The following is an 18,225-nucleotide window of genomic DNA, read 5'->3' on the forward strand; positions in this document are numbered from 1 at the left end:
CTAATTTCCGCTCAAACCAATAAAAACTAACATAACACGAGAAAACAAAAAAAAATATTTAATTTGAATCAAGAAATTCGACTTAATTATGTATACGGGTCAACACAAGTCAACCCAATCCCGACACGATAATAAACGGGTCAACACAAACCCGGCACGATAATAAACATATCGGGTTAGAATTGAGTAATTTAACCGTTTAAAGTATTCAACCCGACACGAATCGATCAATTGTCAGCTCTATAATTTATGCTGACTAATATATCTCGTGTCTTTCGTATTATTCAACCCATATGCATAGAAATTTACATTTTTGACATTTTGATTGACCCTAATCATGCTAACTGTCCGAAAGACAACTTTTTGTGATAAATTTCACTGTATTGTTTTAATATTATTTTTTAATTGCGATCCTAAAAGAGTAATACTAAAAAATACAATATTTTTTTTTATAAAAATCAAAAAGTAAAAAAAATTCAAATACTTATTAAAAAAATAAAAAAAATTAAATATTCAGTTTAAATTAATATATTTTATATTTTTGATATAATTTTTTATACTACATACAAAAAATTAATTTATCTAAATATCCAACGTGAACAGACCATTGTGATTTGGTATTTTTTGAGCTATGGATCAAACTTAAAGTATGGATGGGGCGAATTGAGAATGGTAATGGTGAAACTCTGAAAGTGTTTTTGTTTTAAAGATTTTGGTAAAGATGACAATGGATTCGGATAGACCTGAGATTCGATTCGGATCCGACCAATTTATTTGGAGTCACGTCCAATTATTCGGGTATCGGATCTGGGTCGGGCAATATATACCCTTATGGAGTCCGGGTCGGTCTCGGGTCCAAGGGTTGACTCTATCCGGACCCAAATCTAATACATTAATTATATATTTTAAAAAAAATTTCATTTTTAATAATATAAATTATATTAAAAATATATTTTTAGTTTTATTTATTTATTTATTATTTTATTATAATATTTTTTGAATAAAATATATAAATTTTAATATATATGGGGTGCGAGTTCAGGTATGTTTAATTTTAAGTTAAATTTTAAGAATTGTAAAAAAAATATATATATTAACTTTTGTTAATTTTGAATTATATATGTCTAATTTTTGTTAATTTTTTATACATTTTGTTATTTTTATTACATTGGTAATTTTTTTTTCTTTTTATATTGTTAATGTTAATATATTAACTTTCCATGTGATTGAAAACTAGTATATACCAAAAAATTAGTTCGATGTTCCAAAAAAATCAATATGATGTAATAGTATTTTTATAGCGTAACTTTCGATATGCCGAAATATAACATACGCAAAATCAAAGACATTTTTCCAAACTAGTAAAATTTTTACAGTATTAATTTTTCCTTTGTCACCGAGAGGATCAAACACAACCCATAACAATTTAACATTTTGAATCTTATAAGAACTTCGAAGTTAAGTATACTTGTTTGAGGTTTGAATTTTAAGTTGGAATTTAAATGGTAAAAAATTTGAATTTGAATAGTTGTATGATGTGATATAAATAGGTGTTGATGTGATGTTTTAAATATAAAACTGATTTTTAGTATAATATAAAAAATAAAAAATAGATGTTTGATTTGATATTTTTTGGAGAAAAAAATTGGATAAATAGTGTATTTGGGGAAAAACCATCCAAACAAACACACCCTCAGCAAAAATAATGCTAAAATCGATGATTTTTGATAAATCCTTGTGTCGTGGGAACAAAAAAACGGTTAATTCTCTTAAAATTTCTATTTCGCAAATTGTTTTCTTTGTCAGTCATCGCTTGTATATTTGTTCATTTTAACTCCCTATTTATTTCTCACAACTCTCAATTTATAATTTTACGCTCTTTCACTTATAAATTTCTAATTTTGCCGACAAAATAATATTTAATTTATAATTTATATACCAATGTAACTTAAAACTCTTAATTTGTGTAACCAATGATCAATTTTATTATTTCATTTTTCGCAAAATGACGAGGAACGACGGAATATTCGAAGTACATGTTCATTAACTTATTTATATTTTATTCAATCAAAGATTAATATTCTTTATAAATATTTTGTATTAAAATTTAATAGTTGTGAATATTTAAATATATATAATTTACTTGTAAGTATTTATATATATAATTAATCTGCTTATTGTTTAACAGTATTTGTAAAATTAATTATCAAATACATTGATATTTTCTATAAATATTTTGTATTATTATTTAAGGGTTGCAAATATATATATATTTTATAATTATTTGTTTTTCATATTGTTATTTATCTACTTATTTGTTTATTTTTAATGGTAAAAAGTGAAATTATATGGTAGAAATTAAGGATTATATTAAAAAAAAAAAAATATTGTAAAAATTTTAAGTGAATAGGGAGTAAAGAATTTAGTGTATAGAGAGTAAATAAATTATTAAAAATAAAAAATAAATAAAAAAAATTTAGTGTATAAAGAGTAAATAAAAAATTGAATTTAAAATTAGGAAATTTAACGGAATTTACCCAAAAAAAAAAAATATAAAAAATAGTTTATGGGCCTTTCTTGGCAATAAATTGTCGTAAAAGCGTAGTTGACTTCCTCAATTCAGACAACTTTTGTCAAAGGGCACTATTAACAGTAGGAGGAATACTTCCTCAGTCTACAGATTACAGATTACGTGCTTATTTGACTTGAAAATATATTTTAATATATACTCCTTTCGTCCCACGTAATACGGGTGTATTACCGTAAACACGAGAATTTAGGTAAAGTATAATTAGTAAGTAATTAAGAAATGTATTAGTAAAAATAATTATTATTTAGTAAAAATAATTATAGATTAAGATTAAGATAAGTAAATAGTTTAATTAAAATTAAGAAAATTATAAAATTTAAAATTTAAAATGCGATTAAAATGCATAATTATATTTCCAAAAATAGAAAGAACAAGACGGAAATAGAAAATAGGGACAAATTATGTGGGACGGATGAAGTATAATTTTGTATTAATACATTTTGAAATAATATAAAAAATTTTTGGAAGGCTGCAGTTAAGGTATTGACTTGGTCATGTTGTTTTGATTAGTTTACTACACTAATTTGAAATAATTAATATTTTATTACAAGGTAAATAGTATATATTATGTTATATAGAAATATATGTTGTATGAATTATATATTATGCTATGCATATAATTTATTTATCGTATTAAAATTATTATATATTGTACTATATTACATTATATAATGTGTTATCCTATATATTGTATTAATATTTATTATATGTGTTATATATTATGTTGTGTTGTATAATTCGTTTCTTAGTTGAAATCACGATATATTGTGTTACGCGTAATTATTTACTCCCTCCGTCCTTAATCAAAAGGGTCATTTGGAGTTTCGTATTAAAAAATAATAATATTTTATTAATTAGTAGAAACGTGTAAAATTTTTTTGATATTTTTGTCTTTTGACTTTATGTATAAAATAATTGTATGTGTAATGGTATATTTGTTAATTAAATAAAAGTTAAGGATATTTTTACATTAATATATTTTTTTTCTAAAATAAAAAAGAATATTTTGAAGTGTGATAGACGAAAATGGTAGAAATATTACTTTGAATTAGACGAAGGGAGTAATATACCATCCAACCCCCCAAACACACTCCCTTCGTTACCATTGTTGTTGCTCTAAACCTCAAATAGACAAACTCCACCCTTACAACCACGCCATGAGATCCGGGGCCCCTTTAGCACCTCTCTGAGCTAAATCATCCGCAAAACTAAATTTTTTTTTTTTTTTTCTTCTAATAGTGCGGCAATATGAAAAATACTGCAATGAGACATAAAGGCAAAAATTACCTGAATATTATCATCTAATCTCCAAGGGAATTGAGCACTCATTTTCAACCACGCCCCGACCGTAGAAGAATCACTCTCAAAGATTACCTTCGGTAATGGAAAACTTATTGCATATCGAATTTCCTTGAGCACACATCTATCAGCCTCCAACTCCGCCTCCACCGGCAACGCTACCCCAGTATATCTTGACATCATCGTTATGATCAACGCTTTCTCATCTCTCACTACTGCTCCAATCTCTGCCTCTTCCGGACTTCCTCTCGCAGAACTATCCACATTGATTTTCCACCAACCCCCCGGACGGAGGGATCCACACATTATTAGTACACCTTGCCACCCTCTTTTCCTTTCGGAAACAACATAATTGCTCCAAACTTCCATTAAATAGTATTGTGTTGTTATCTACTCCAGGATGGGAGGCGTTAAACCATTTACATACGATCCATTTAACCCTCTCGACTAACTCAACTTCAGAAAATTATTTTATTTGAAAAATAATCTCATTCCTTGATCTTCAAATAGACCAGATAATTGCAAAACAAAGCAGATCCCAAATAAAATTACATGTTAATTGTCTATTAAATTTATTCAGGATTTGTCTATAATAAATAATTTTATTAATTTTATTTTAACAAATACAAAATAATTAATTTACTATTCCCTCTGTCCCGCCACAAATGTCCTCATTTCCCTTTTTGTTCGTTCCATAAAAGATGGCACATGTTTATTTTATAGTAAATTTATTATTTTAAACATACTTAACAAATAAATTAATTTAATTAAATTTCTTTCTTACGCTATGTTCAACTCAAAACCCATTTATTTCTATCACTCTTCTAAATAAATAAATATTTTTATCTGTATTTAGAACTTGTCAATTTATAAAATTGGTTTTAAATTAATTATAAATAAATAAATATATTTTTTTATTATTTGTATTATATAAAATTTTATTATCTACATCTATTTTTTTGAGATATATTCCTAAAAATATTTAAAATACCAACAAAATACTACTGATATAAAAAATAATATAATAATATAATAACTCATTATTAATAACTTACTAATCTACCCTACCATAATAACTCATTATTAATAATTTACTAATATACCATACTTAAATAACCGTGTTCCTAACAAAATGTTCATCTTTTGTGGGACGGAGGGAGTAATATTTTTTCTACATATTTTATCACTTTTTAGTAATTTTTTTAAAATAATAGAAAATAGTTACGGTGTTGATTTAGAAAATTCAACACCGTATTTATTTTCCAAATTAGCATCCATAGTATATACAAACAACACATATTCTTATATTGTGTGTAATAAATACATGTAGTATATTTTTTTATATATAATTACATATGTATTGTATTATATTAATATATACAATATATTATTAATTCATATATTGTACTGTATTTATATTATATTTGATATATACAATGCGAGCGGCCAAATGTACTGATCAGCACAGTACTAAATTGAGGCACCGGTATAAAAACATCATTATTTCTTAACTAACATATAATTCTCCTCACCATGAGAGTATTAGATAAGGATGGATGACCCGTCCAGTAAGAGATGGACCTGTGACGTAAGGGTTGGACAAACCCCGTAATTTATGATACATATTTCGCCTAGTGTAAAAAAAAAAAAAAAAAAAAAAAAAAAGAAAAGAAAAGAAAGAAAGAAAGAAAGAAAGTAAGAAAGAAAGAAGAAGAAGAAGGATGGATGACCCCAATTTTCAAATTTTGAAAAATATTCGGGCCCATTTCCTTGATTGATTAATTAATTACACAGAAAAAAAAATATATATATATATATATCACAACCCCTAACAAACTCCAACCCCAATTCTCCAATTTCATTTATTATCAAAATGGGGAATAGTTTAGGAGTGAGAATGAAGATGAAGAGCACTGCAAAAGTGATGAAGATCACCGGGGAGACCTTCAAACTCAAGACTCCGGTTCGGGCCGGTTCGGTTCTCCTCAACCACCCGGGTCACGTCCTCCTCGACTCCGAAGCCGTCAAGCATTACGGCTTGCGAGCCAAGCCGCTCGACCCGCTCCACGACCTCAGGCCCAGCCGCCTCTATTTCCTCGTCGACTTGCCCCAGTTGCCAGCCGCCGCCGACGACAAGCCGCGCAGGGTCCGGTCCACTATCCAAATGACCGCCAAGGACCGGCTCGAGAGTCTCCTCCTCGCCCGCCGGTCCGCCTCCGACTTGTCCATTTTGAACCCGCCGCCGCCGCCGAAGACGGCGGCGGAGGAGCAGAAGAAAGGCGGCGTGAGAGTGAGGATAAGGCTGCCCAAGGCGGAGTTGGAGAGGCTGATGGCTGAGAGCAGAGACGGAGCGGAGGCGGCGGAGAAAATCGTCGGACTTTACATGGCTAACGGAAACGGAATCCATTCGGCGGCGGCGGGCGGTGGCGGAGATATAATTAAACTACCACAAGGAGCTGCCATAAAGGTCAATTCCTCTCTCAACTAATTTTCTCTTTTAACTTAATTATTTATTTAGAAATTTTAGTGGTTGATAGTTGATAGTTGTTACTTAAAAATATATATATATATATACAGTATTATTTTAAATGTATTTACCTTAAATGAATTATACTCTTTTTACATGTGTTTTCTAAGGGTGTTCCTTTTTAGCAAAAATATTTAATATATTTTTTCAAAAAAATTAATATATCAGGTATTTTAATTATTTTTATATTATTTACACAATTTTTTATCCGAAAAAATAATTTCTCTTTCAAACCAAAACTCAAAATTAACAAACCCTAATTTATTTTTATATCCTCTCTATTTTTCAAAATAAATATATATATATATATATATATTCAAAACTATTTTTATTTAAAATGTGTTTTTTATTCAAAATTTTGCTTTCAACCTAAATCAAGCACCCTATCACATCAAGGGTTTGTTTATTTTGTATTTTTTCATAATGTTTTTTTTTTTTTTGTTAGTTATGAAAATTTGTATTGATAATATAAAAAATAACTAACATGTTTTATTAAATTATTAATTTTTATGAATATATAAAGTATATATAATATGTATTGTGTTAATCTGTATATATTATATTTTTTTTAATAATATTTATAGAGGATCCTAATGCTTAAACAAAATATGAAGCGAACAAATCCTGATGATTTTGATAACAAAAATGAGTCGCTTGTACATCGATCGTGCATATACAATAATATTAGCGAATAAAATTGTAGACAAATTATGGATTTTGCATAAATTGATTTGAAATTGAACTAATTTTGTATAAAATTACTAACTTTGGATACAAAAAATATGCTCAAAATTTTTGTACACAAAAATTAAGTAATATAATACTTTAATATTACATTTTTTATTATTTTTATAAAGATAAAATTAATTTTTTTATGATTAGTACTGTAATTTTTTTAATTAAAATAGATTGAATACAAAATATTTGGATCCATTAATAATACTTCTTCCGTCCCACCTAATTTGTTCATATTTTCTATTTTCGTCTGTCTCACATAACTTATCCTTTTTAATTTTGGAAATATAATTATGCACTTTAATCGCATTTTAAATTTTAGATTTTTATAATTTTTTAATTTTAATTAAACTATTTACTTATCTTAATCTTAATCTATAATTATTTTTACTAATACACTTTTTAATTACTTACTAATTATACTCTACCTAAATTTCCGTATTTATAGTAATAATTTCATATTTTGTGTGACGGAGGGAGTAATTGTGTAAAAGGCAAATAAATCTTTTACTATTTTCATCCCCATTTAAAAAGCAATTCTTTTATAAAAGTAATTACTATATATTTTTTTAATTCAAATTAATTAAAAGTAATTTTGATACTATTTTTATGGCTCATTCAATTTTTTTTTTATTATAATAAAGTTAATAACAAATTAATATTAAAATACTTTTAGGGTTTGTTTGTTTGGGAAATTGGATTGGATTTACGCTATTCATCTAATTTTTTTCCCAAAAAAAAAATCAATTCAAACATCAATTTTTTATTTTTTATATTATATTAAAAATCAATTTTACATTCAAAACATCACATTAACACCTGTTTTATATCACATAATACAACTATTCAAATTCAAAATTTTTACTATTCAAATCCCAACTCAAAATCCAAACCCCCAAACAAACATACCCTTAATTTATACATAATATTCAAAAGAATAGATATTTATATTAACCAATAAAAGAATAAGATGAATAAAACGAATGGAATACTATTCATTAATATTAACTTTTAAAAAAATACTATATCAAATATATATTTATCAAATATTTAATTTTATTTATAATTTTTCAAAAATTTCAATTATATACTCCATTCCCCACGTAACAAAGTATTATTCATTTTCTTTTTTAAATAATTGTACTATCTACCTAATATTACAAATATTCTTACAACTTATAATATATTACACAAATGTCATTACTTTTATATCATACAATACTCATAAAGTTATTTTAGTCATTTTTACTTTATTCCTATTATATTTCAATATAATACTAATATTTCTAAAATTATGTACAAAAAGTAAATAAATATTTCTTTATTTGACGGAGGGAGTATATATATATATATATATATATATGTGTGCGCGTGTTTGCTGTGGCTAAGACTGAGTGAGTGTATTGATTATTTGCAGAAGAAGCGTGTCGGATTCTTACCGTTGCCCATAAATGAAGGCGAGGGAGAAACAGAATTTGGAGATCACATCCCCCTTGCTCTAAATTAAATTTATTATTTTATTAATTACTTATTTAGGAATTACTATCACTTAATATTTTATTTTTCTACCTTTTGTAGTTTATAATAAAGACCCACGACTTCAAATTAAAAATAAAAAATCATTACCTAGAGTTTGATATTTTTATTTATTTTTTCCTTAATACACTGTATACAATTTTTTTTTTTTATCTTCTCTACATATTTTTTTATACTTCACATCAAAAAAAAATAAAAAATAAAAAATTATTAAATTCATTTATAGAGATAAATGAATTGAATTTTAGTTTGAAAATTATTATTGTTATAAACGAATAGAACTCAAACTCACCTTATAGACAACTTGATTGAATTCGTTAATAATAAGAGTATATTTGTATTGTTTTATATATTAGAAATAATTTAATTTTATATTTTGAATAAACTTTTAAATAAAAATATTTTTTAGATTTAGTATATTTGTACGGTACGATACGATACGCATGAATATTCTAGCTATCATTCTTTGTTGATAAATTAAAATAGTACTACATCCGTCCCACATTGGATGTATTGGTTAATGTAGATACGAAAATTTAAAATAAATATAATTAGTAAATAACTAATAATATATTAATAAAAATAATTAATCTATAATATAAAAGTTAATTAAAATTTAAAAAAAAATAAATTTAAAAATTTAAAATAAAATTAAAATACTTAATCATTAAAAAAAAAAAAAAAAAAAAGAGAGTGACAGAAACGACATACAGACAACGTAGTAACTACCAATACCACCACCTAAAGATTCTTCCGAGTCGTTACACTTACCACTCTATCTATATATTCTTTTACATCCTTATTTTATTTCTTCATATCTTTTAGACCAACAAATTTTCATAACAAAACATAAACAAACATACATCTTCATTACATTTTTTCCATTAATCCAACTGATCTGGGACTGTAAGAAAGTATGCTGTCATCGCCTTCCTGAACCTTTTCTTGTACTGTTTCGGCGAAACGATCGTCGGCGACGCGTTCTTCGGCCCTCCGAGAATCCCCGACGCCTTCACCCACGTCTCGAGCTGTTTGTCCCACGTATACTGTCGCATGTAATCGATAATCCCGACCACCAATTCCTTCCTCTCAACATCCTCGCCCACCAGCAACGAGTAATCCATTACATCCACCGCCTGATTGACGCAACGATCGAATTATTACAACAGATATTGATTTATCGACAAAGAATGTAATGATTTGGCTTACTGCTAAGAACGACGTATCGTTCCATATGGCCCTCTCGAGCCTTCGTTTCGCTTTGCTCCCGAGAAAGATTGGATTTTTTTGCAGTGTTTGTAAGAGATTTGCGTCGAGCAGAACTTTGTTCGCCCCCGTTGTGTCTGAATTGTAACGGGATCGCGCCGAGCCTTTCAGATCGTAAACTTTCGATATACTTCTCTTGAAGAAGAGATTCTCCATAACCATTAAATCCATCCTCACTTCCTTCCCCCCACTTTTCATGCTTTTCACATTAACCTAATAAATACGCCAGCAAAACGTTAAATCGACGCCGCAAGAACGGAATTGATTAGAATTTCGAATTTGTACCTGATATACGCCGAGGATTTTGGCGAGGCACGTCGGACTGCCGGAGCTAAGAGCCTCTGTCAAATACTTGAAGTATTCCGGAGCGAATTCTTCGAACGAATCCAATTCCGTCTTTGTCAGCTGTTTAATTATGAACCGATCGTCGAAAGATTTCGCAAAATAGACGTTGCTTTTCCCGCCTTGAGCAATCCACCTCTTGCATCGGCTCAAGGAATGTATAAATTCCATTACGCTCGGGCAACATCGCTTCTGGAGATCATCGAATTGCTTCGCAAAGTAACAAGTGACCGAGAACTTCGTCTTTCCGCCGCCGCCGCAAGACGATTCGTCGTCGAAAGAGACCCGGAGATGAGGGGTGTTGCCTTGCTCTGCAGCAAGGAAACTTTTCGTCGGGAAAGTATCTTCTGAGCTATAACTTCCGAAGTTGACGTGGCTTAAATCCAACGAACCGAATGATGTGAAAGCTGAAAGATCAGAAGCTAGTGAATTCATCTTGTCGGGAAACCCGACGCTCGATCCTCTTTCGAGCCCATTCGGCGTATCTGAGACCCAGTCGTCGTACTCTCTCGAACAAAGGGCATATGCGATTACGCTGGTCGGCTCGTTATCGTAGACGATAAGAGCGATATCGTCTTGGCCATTTTGCGAAACGATCAACCTCGCACCTTCCGGAACAAGAGGCGTAGAGGAAATTAAGGAAGAACCCGAAGAACCGATCAACTTGTCGGCATCATAAGTCGAAAATTGGGAGCAAGATCGATGTAGATTCGAAAGAGGATCCCGGAGCATGTTCCGATAGCTTCCAGGAGGTAGTCCTCTCGTTATTCTCTCTTGAAGCGTCTGAGCAGAATCGAAAGAATAAACTCTAGCCGGCGCCCTTAATTTTCGAAAAGTTGGACTGTGTCTTCTGGCATCGATTTCTTGCCCATCACGCCGGTCAGCTTCGGGTGGTGCCTGATCAGCGCCAGACCACGCAGAATCGATATGTTCCGGAAGGATTGATGCAGCTGAAGAATGCCGACATAAAGATCCAACATTTCCATCATTCTCGGGAATTTCATATTCTCCGTCGTTATTTCTGTGTCGAGGCGGCGAACACTGTTCTTGAAAACCAGGCTCATTCCTTACTACGCTACCGATGTCTCCTCGAGCATCAGAATCTTTCAAATCAGTAGCGTTTGGAAGAGAAGTTCGTTTAATGAGCGAGCCAAGTGAATATAGGCGCCGTTCCCAAACTTGAGAATCCATTAGAAGTGAATGTCGCAGATGATTTATTTCAAAGATGTCGAGAGCAGCATGGTCCTGTTCTTGGCTCTCTTCATCAGCTGAATGAAGCAAATCCTAACGAAGAGAGACAAAAATCAGACCATCCCGGTTTTCACAAGTTCGACAAAAAGTTGCATAGAATTCAAAATATCAAATGATAACAAGCTAGAAATACGACAGAACTTACTTTGTAATATCTCCATTTTTCAGAAAGTGTATCAATTAGCTCCAAGACATGATTGTGCAATTTGGTCGAATCAGAAAAATCGTCCTTAGAAGTTACAGTCTTCAGTTTGAATTTCTCGAGCATCCCTGATATTTCATCGTATAAGGCTTTGGCTTGGCGCAAAACCTGAAAGACAAGAAACAAGAAATGGAATAACGGCGGATATTAACTAAGTAAGATATATTCCCTTTAAAAAGAATTCGAAAGGCCTTTAAAAGTTTGCAATTGCAAGAACCTCAAGTGCTTCTTTCGCTATCCATCTTTGTTCTTGAGGACCGCTTGATTCGAGAACAGAAGGGGGCAAATGAACAGACAAGACGCTAATTGGAGAATACCGAAAGAGAGCAACCATACTGCCGAACCTGTCGAACAGTAAATAACATGATTACAATCAAGGTTCAGTTAGTCTTGAAAGTCACATAGCAAAACAAGAACATAATTTCTGAATTGATTCGACTAATTGTTGCGCACCCGTAAAATCTAAGGCAGTCCCTCTGCAACGAATGACCGCAGCTTGCAACACGGTTTCCTGTCGCTTGATTTGAAAAGCCCAGTTCAAGAAACTTACCGAAAGAAAGCCCCCAGGCAGCATTCGACATAACCACTCTCTGAGTGGCTGGTGGAACTCCTTCAACATGTGCACATCGGAGGCATCTGTGCCACATCCATATTTTGCCGTCATGTTCCCCAGGAAGCTTAACAGTAGGCAGGTGCCGAACATTAATCGTAAGATTTCCATGCTGATGAGTATAACATAAGACGTGGGCTTCAGCTGATTCCTTGCAGGATAGACACAAGAACGACTGGCAATACGAATAATTTCAATTAGATTTAAGTATATTGAGAAACAAGAAAGCTATTCGGATATGGGATTACGATGACAAACTTACCCGATCAAACAGATCACGGAGGTATCTTCCTAGTGGTTTATCGGAAGTGCCGTAAAACTTCAACCGAAGGAGGCGGGATCGTTCACATGAAGTTCCATTCACCATATGGTGGCTGGTGAAAGAAACTAATATGCTCTGACGACTGTCGTTAGACGGCATGGATTCACTGGGGGATTCAGGATTATCAAACTTTACGGTATTCGTATCTAATTCAGCCCGTATCTCCGTTTCGATGCTTGCACAAGTTTTCTTCATTTCATCAAGCATCAAATCCGATGCCAAATTTTCATCACAAGCCTCAGACAGGACATCTCTGTATCTGAACTTATCAGTCAAAGTAACATGATCATAATTATCGTCGCCAGGCTCAGACAGAGATTCCTGCAATCCGAGCTCCAAACTACGATCAGTTGGTATAATCTCAATATCAGATATTTGAATTTCTTCCTTGCAATGGGAAATTACTTCAGAATTGGGGATTATGGTGATGGACTTTTCGGGGACCATCTTCTCTGTAAAGACAAACGGAAATTTTGCAGCTGGCATTGGAAGACTAGCACCCTCGTCTGCCAGAAAAGAGGTCTCTAGCAACAAGTGATATGCAGCGAAGACAGCATATTGAGCTACATGTTTGACCTTCTTAAGTTCTTCGCGATTACAGCCTCGCAATACAATCTACAAAACAAGCAACGAATGGAATTAAATCCTACATTAGTTCAGAATGACTGCATACATCAGAAACAATATTAATTAAACACATATGAGAGTATAAGTTGAAAAAGAGATAAGAAATTAAGACATAGGCCTTATAAAATACGATATGCATATAACATATATTTCTATAGACGTAGGTAGAGGTACTACCGTACAACCAAGGCGCCGAGGACACCCCTCGAAGAACATCAAGGTTTTCGATGGCTTTTTATTGAACTGATTAACCGGTTCATGCTCTTCGGAAAATTTCTCGAGGTGAAAGAGCTCGCAGTACCCCAACCTAGTCGTGGATATGTGATCGGTCGAAAGAGCTATAGTAGCACCACTACATTGAGCTATTCTTTCCAAAAGTGGTCTCTTAACATTTAAAACTAAAGAGATCTCTTTTTCTAAGAGAAGCTCCAAAGCAAATGAGGATACGCTTTTTTCCACGAGCAGAACATTCGGACGATGAGCCTCTATCTTTGAAACAATAGTCTTAAGATGATCATTTTCCTGATTCACAAAGCATATCCATAAACCGTGAGACATTAATGTCACGATTATGGGAAATTACAAGAGATGAAATACAAGAATCAGGATGAACCTGTTGAAGTAATGTTTCGAAAGATGACAGCTTATTGGAAACTCTTTGGTGCTCGAGGGCTCCTCCTAATAGAAGCAGCCGAGCATTTTTGTATTGCGACGTCATGCGCTTATGTTTTATGTTCTTTGTACAAACAATTCCTTTGATAAATGAGCTGCACAGAGAAACAATAAACTTGCACTCTTAGTTACAACTTTGGAATGAAGAACTAATGATCATACACTGACAAACAACGAAAATCCTATTTTGTGGTAACATGCATATTAGAATATTATCGAAGTAAAAAATTGTCTGTACTATTTCACAAATGATAACTCTGTATAGTGCAACATCACTATGTTTTGTATTTGGACTATAATGGAAACTTGATTTTTTATTTTTCATTCTTCTTTTTGTAAATTTAGTATCATATGCTGCTAAAATTAGGAGAAGTTCTTCAACTACCAACCGTAGCGTTTAGAGAAAGAGGCAAATAGCATGAGCAATAATGATACTGGTAATACGACCAGAAATATACCATTGCTCAAGGAAAAACATGTACAAATTTTGTAAAACAAAAGGTTATGTTCACAAAGTGAAGTATAATTTGAGAAAAACCACAAATAGAAATACAAAAATGCCATTGTTTAAAGCTATGTCTACATGTATGGAATGATTGATTAAAGAAAATTCGCATTTAGACTCAATAAATTGCTTCAAAAATTCATGCATAGAGAAAACCAGTATAGACTAACAATATACTATTCATAAACAATTCAACAATTATCCCAAGTATTTAGTGACGACAATTTCTGTTCTAGTCATCCTGAGTTTAACAAGGTTCCTTAAGTCCTAGTTGGGTAAAATTTTGTCAAGAAAGTCATTGAGGATACACAACAACCACAGAGTGCTGCCTTTGCCGATGACTAAGAACTATTCTCAATGAGGTTATTAGAGTGTGTGGAGGTGAAAAGTCGTAAATTGGCAGGAATTTACCTCTCGCTAGATTGTCCTGAAGCTACACATTTGATTTTTAAATAGTCACATGGATCCATGCTGCTGCCTTTGCTTCTATCCGGCTTTATGTAATTTACAGCTTGCCATGCCAAAGCTGTTATTATGTCAAGCCAGTTTTCGGTGCAGTTACCTTCAGCAGCAATTAAGCCGTGCCCTTCAAAAAGCTGCGAAACAAGAGCTCTAAAATGTCCCTCTACCATAGTTTTCCATACTTCCCGGGAATTGAAGTGCTCTTGTTTGGATAAGAATACATTATCAAGAGAAGAAGGGCAAAACATGAGGCTAGAATCCCCAATTTCATCATCTTCGTCATCATAGGTGAATATGCTCTTCTCCACTTCATTGTGCACATCACTTGGTGGAGGGGGTAACCAAATAAGACCATTCCTTTCGAAATCCAATAGTTTCGGGAAGTTTCCATGCTTATGTTGATGTTCGGACCAGTTGTTAGTATTATCTGCACTGCAAGTCTCTTTAGCAGGCCTTTCTAAAACAGCTTGCTCTTGGTCACAGGGACTATCATTTTGAGACCGTTCGGTTCCCACTTCCTTTACCTGTACATAATGCCCAGCTCTAATGGATTCATCGAGCCTAGAGGGGCTGTTCGACAGGCTTGACCCTACAGACATGAAACTACTACAGAATTCATGGTCAGCACTAGCACTACATGAATCTACATCAAAAGAACTGTTAAGGCATTCGCCTTGTGCAATGAAGAAGTGACCGGAGGCATCCTCTTCCTCATCTCTACTGCTCCTGCATTAGAAAAAAATTATCATCGCGTTACTATCAAATTTTATGTACGATGTGGCTCAGGTAGTCCCAATAAGTGATTTAAACAGGGTACTACAGATGCACAAAATCTCAGTCATTAATAATAAGCTTATCAACAATAACTTTCCATAAATCCAGATTGGAAAGTGGCAAAGAAAATCTACTATAAAGATCTCACATTTAAACGAAATAATTCTGAACATTTCAAAGGAAATGAAAATCTATTGTAACCAAATAAAGCAAATTTTGTAGGAGAGTGGTGTGAACACATTACCTGGTTGGCGAACAATGTACAGATGGCGGAGAAGAAGGGTTCGATACCGATACATCACTATTTCTGGTACATTCATGCTGAGAATGAGCACCAAATCTCTCACCACTAATATTTGGTGATGGTGACTCAGATAATTGTCTTGGCGAATCCGAGGGATGAACCTTACCACTTTTACTCAATGGACTGAGTTCAAAACAGAGATTGCACGATTTAATGCTAGTAGCCGCCATGTTAGTCTCCATTAAAGCGGATTCAACTCCAACAAACTGCGCAAGTCCTTGAATACAGCTCCCACACATCAGCTTTCCGCAGCTTTGACACTCATATTTGAGACAATATTTTAATAGGCTCTTCTTGCAACTGCAACACACACTGCAATTGCCATCCACCATCTCAAATCGAAAGAATGGAGAAGATGAATCGAAATTTCCCCAAGACAAACAAGATCTCAATGCCTGCAGCAAAGAACTATCGTGCATTCCCGCAGACAAGAAAAATACCACAATACATTAAAGCCGGAAATATAGCTGCTGCTCTTCCCTCTTCTTCTATTCCAATTTCCAACAAAGAACAATTCTCAATTTCGAAAGACTGATTTAAGCTGAAACTATCAAAACCCACAACAAAAACAGTGGGCTCTTTATCCTTTTTTTTTTCTTTTTTTTTTCCTTTAAATCCTCTATAAAATCAAAGTGGATTTTACCAGCAAAGGAAACAACATCAAAGCTGCCCCTAGATTCATACAAGGGGAAGGAAAATTCGAAAATATACACCTCAGGCTGTATAACTATACAAGAGAAAATGCAATAATACAACAACAGCAAATCTAAAGGGTATTATGAATCCCCAAACTCTCGAAATAGAGTTTAACCTATCCTAGAATCATCATCATCAACAATTCGATTCCTAAACTGATCATTTAATCAAAAGCTACTCAAGATCCAGAGCTCAGACCAACAAAAAAACCAGAAACCCTAAATCAAATTAGCTGTCCCCGATCAAACAGTAAAAAAGCAAAAGCACATCCACCAACTCAGTACAATCCGGAAAGTTCTAGAACTCAGCAATTCAATGCAATTATTAGGTAAATTAGATTCAATGGATAAAAAGATGTGAGCAAGTTTCATCTACGTGTGTTTAGAAATCTCCGTCAGGTGGAAAAGAAACCTAATCGGAGCAGGGGAATTAAAGGATGAAGAGCAGAAGAATAAGAAGCAGGAAAAGGAAGATGATGGAGAAGGTCACTTTTCTAGCTCCTGCTGCTGCAGAAATGGCGATGGCTCGCGTCTCCATGTTCAAATTTGATTTTCGCTGCCTGCCTTGCTTCTTCACCAAGAACAGCAGCCCTCTCTCCCTCTCTCTATGATTCTGTTTCTCTCTCTACCCCTAACCAGCCTTCTTCACTTTCTCTCTACAGCTACATTAAAATATTCAGATATATACCGCCATTATTGCATTACGTAATTCTCCACATGAGTTCTGTAGCCAACCCAACTTTTTAGACTCTTTGCATACATTTTATTTTAGGTTGTGTTTGGTTGAGTTTTTATTAAATTTTATTAAATTTTTTATATAATTTTAAAAATTATGAAATTGAATTTTTATTTTTTATTATAATAAAATACTACAATTTTAGATATAAAATATCACTAATCAAAATCTATGTATATTTTATTGAATAATAATTTAATATTTTAATATTTAAAATTCAAATTCAAATTTAGAATTTCAACCAAACACATTATTAGGATTTGATTTTTCTTACTATTATGTTAAATACAATTTTCGCCATGTTTAATAATAATACAAATTATTTTTCTAAATAACACATTAAAAATACTATTTAAACAAAAAATTTAAATTTAATGTTTTATTTTAAATTAATTTTAATTTTAGTTGTATTTTGAATTTTTATTTAAGTTATTTTAAATAATATTTTGATATGATATTTTATATTTTATTTCCGTCCAATTTTATAATAGATTAAAAAATAATAATAATATTTTATTAATTAATATAAATATATTTATATAAAAATTAAAAATTATTTTAATATTAAAAAACTATTTGTACTGTAATAAAATTAAATACTTTAGAGTATAATATCCATAAAACCAAATATTTTCAATTAGAACAAGAGAAACAAAATAATATTTCCTAATAAGTTTACATTTACTTTTTTGCGTTATTGTACTTAATATTAAAAATATTTTTATTGATAACTCGAAATGTGTGAGTTTGCTATGTTTATCACAAATCCA

At 31.9% G+C, this 18,225-nt stretch overlaps 2 protein-coding genes across 3 annotated transcripts; one reads left to right on the forward strand and one right to left on the reverse strand.

Annotated features, from left to right (window-relative positions):
- Nucleotides 1-5,641: 5,641 nt before the first annotated feature.
- LOC127261623 (uncharacterized protein At1g66480-like) lies at nt 5,642-8,782 on the forward strand. Its single transcript, XM_051289902.1, has 2 exons — nt 5,642-6,356; nt 8,569-8,782. The coding sequence occupies exons 1-2, from the start codon at nt 5,763-5,765 to the stop codon at nt 8,656-8,658; spliced, it is 684 nt and encodes a 227-aa protein (XP_051145859.1). The 5' UTR covers nt 5,642-5,762; the 3' UTR covers nt 8,659-8,782.
- A 620-nt stretch (nt 8,783-9,402) lies between these two features.
- LOC127261683 (putative 1-phosphatidylinositol-3-phosphate 5-kinase FAB1C) lies at nt 9,403-17,414 on the reverse strand. 2 transcript variants are annotated; one of them, XM_051289981.1, is made up of 12 exons: nt 17,210-17,413; nt 15,965-16,336; nt 14,896-15,672; nt 13,921-14,074; nt 13,485-13,829; nt 12,621-13,295; nt 12,202-12,533; nt 11,966-12,092; nt 11,692-11,856; nt 10,239-11,579; nt 9,897-10,166; nt 9,403-9,823 (listed from the first exon to the last, which is right to left on the reverse strand). In XM_051289981.1, the coding sequence occupies exons 2-12, from the start codon at nt 16,261-16,263 to the stop codon at nt 9,572-9,574; spliced, it is 4,737 nt and encodes a 1,578-aa protein (XP_051145938.1). In that variant the 5' UTR covers nt 16,264-16,336; nt 17,210-17,413; the 3' UTR covers nt 9,403-9,571. The 2 variants fall into 2 exon arrangements, with proteins under 2 accessions (XP_051145938.1, XP_051145937.1); XM_051289980.1 differs by having other exon boundaries at nt 15,965-17,414.
- Nucleotides 17,415-18,225: the final 811 nt, after the last annotated feature.

This window comes from Andrographis paniculata, unplaced genomic scaffold (assembly GCF_009805555.1).
Source record: "Andrographis paniculata isolate CXL003 unplaced genomic scaffold, ASM980555v1 Contig64END, whole genome shotgun sequence".
Taxonomy (NCBI): domain Eukaryota; kingdom Viridiplantae; phylum Streptophyta; class Magnoliopsida; order Lamiales; family Acanthaceae; genus Andrographis; species Andrographis paniculata.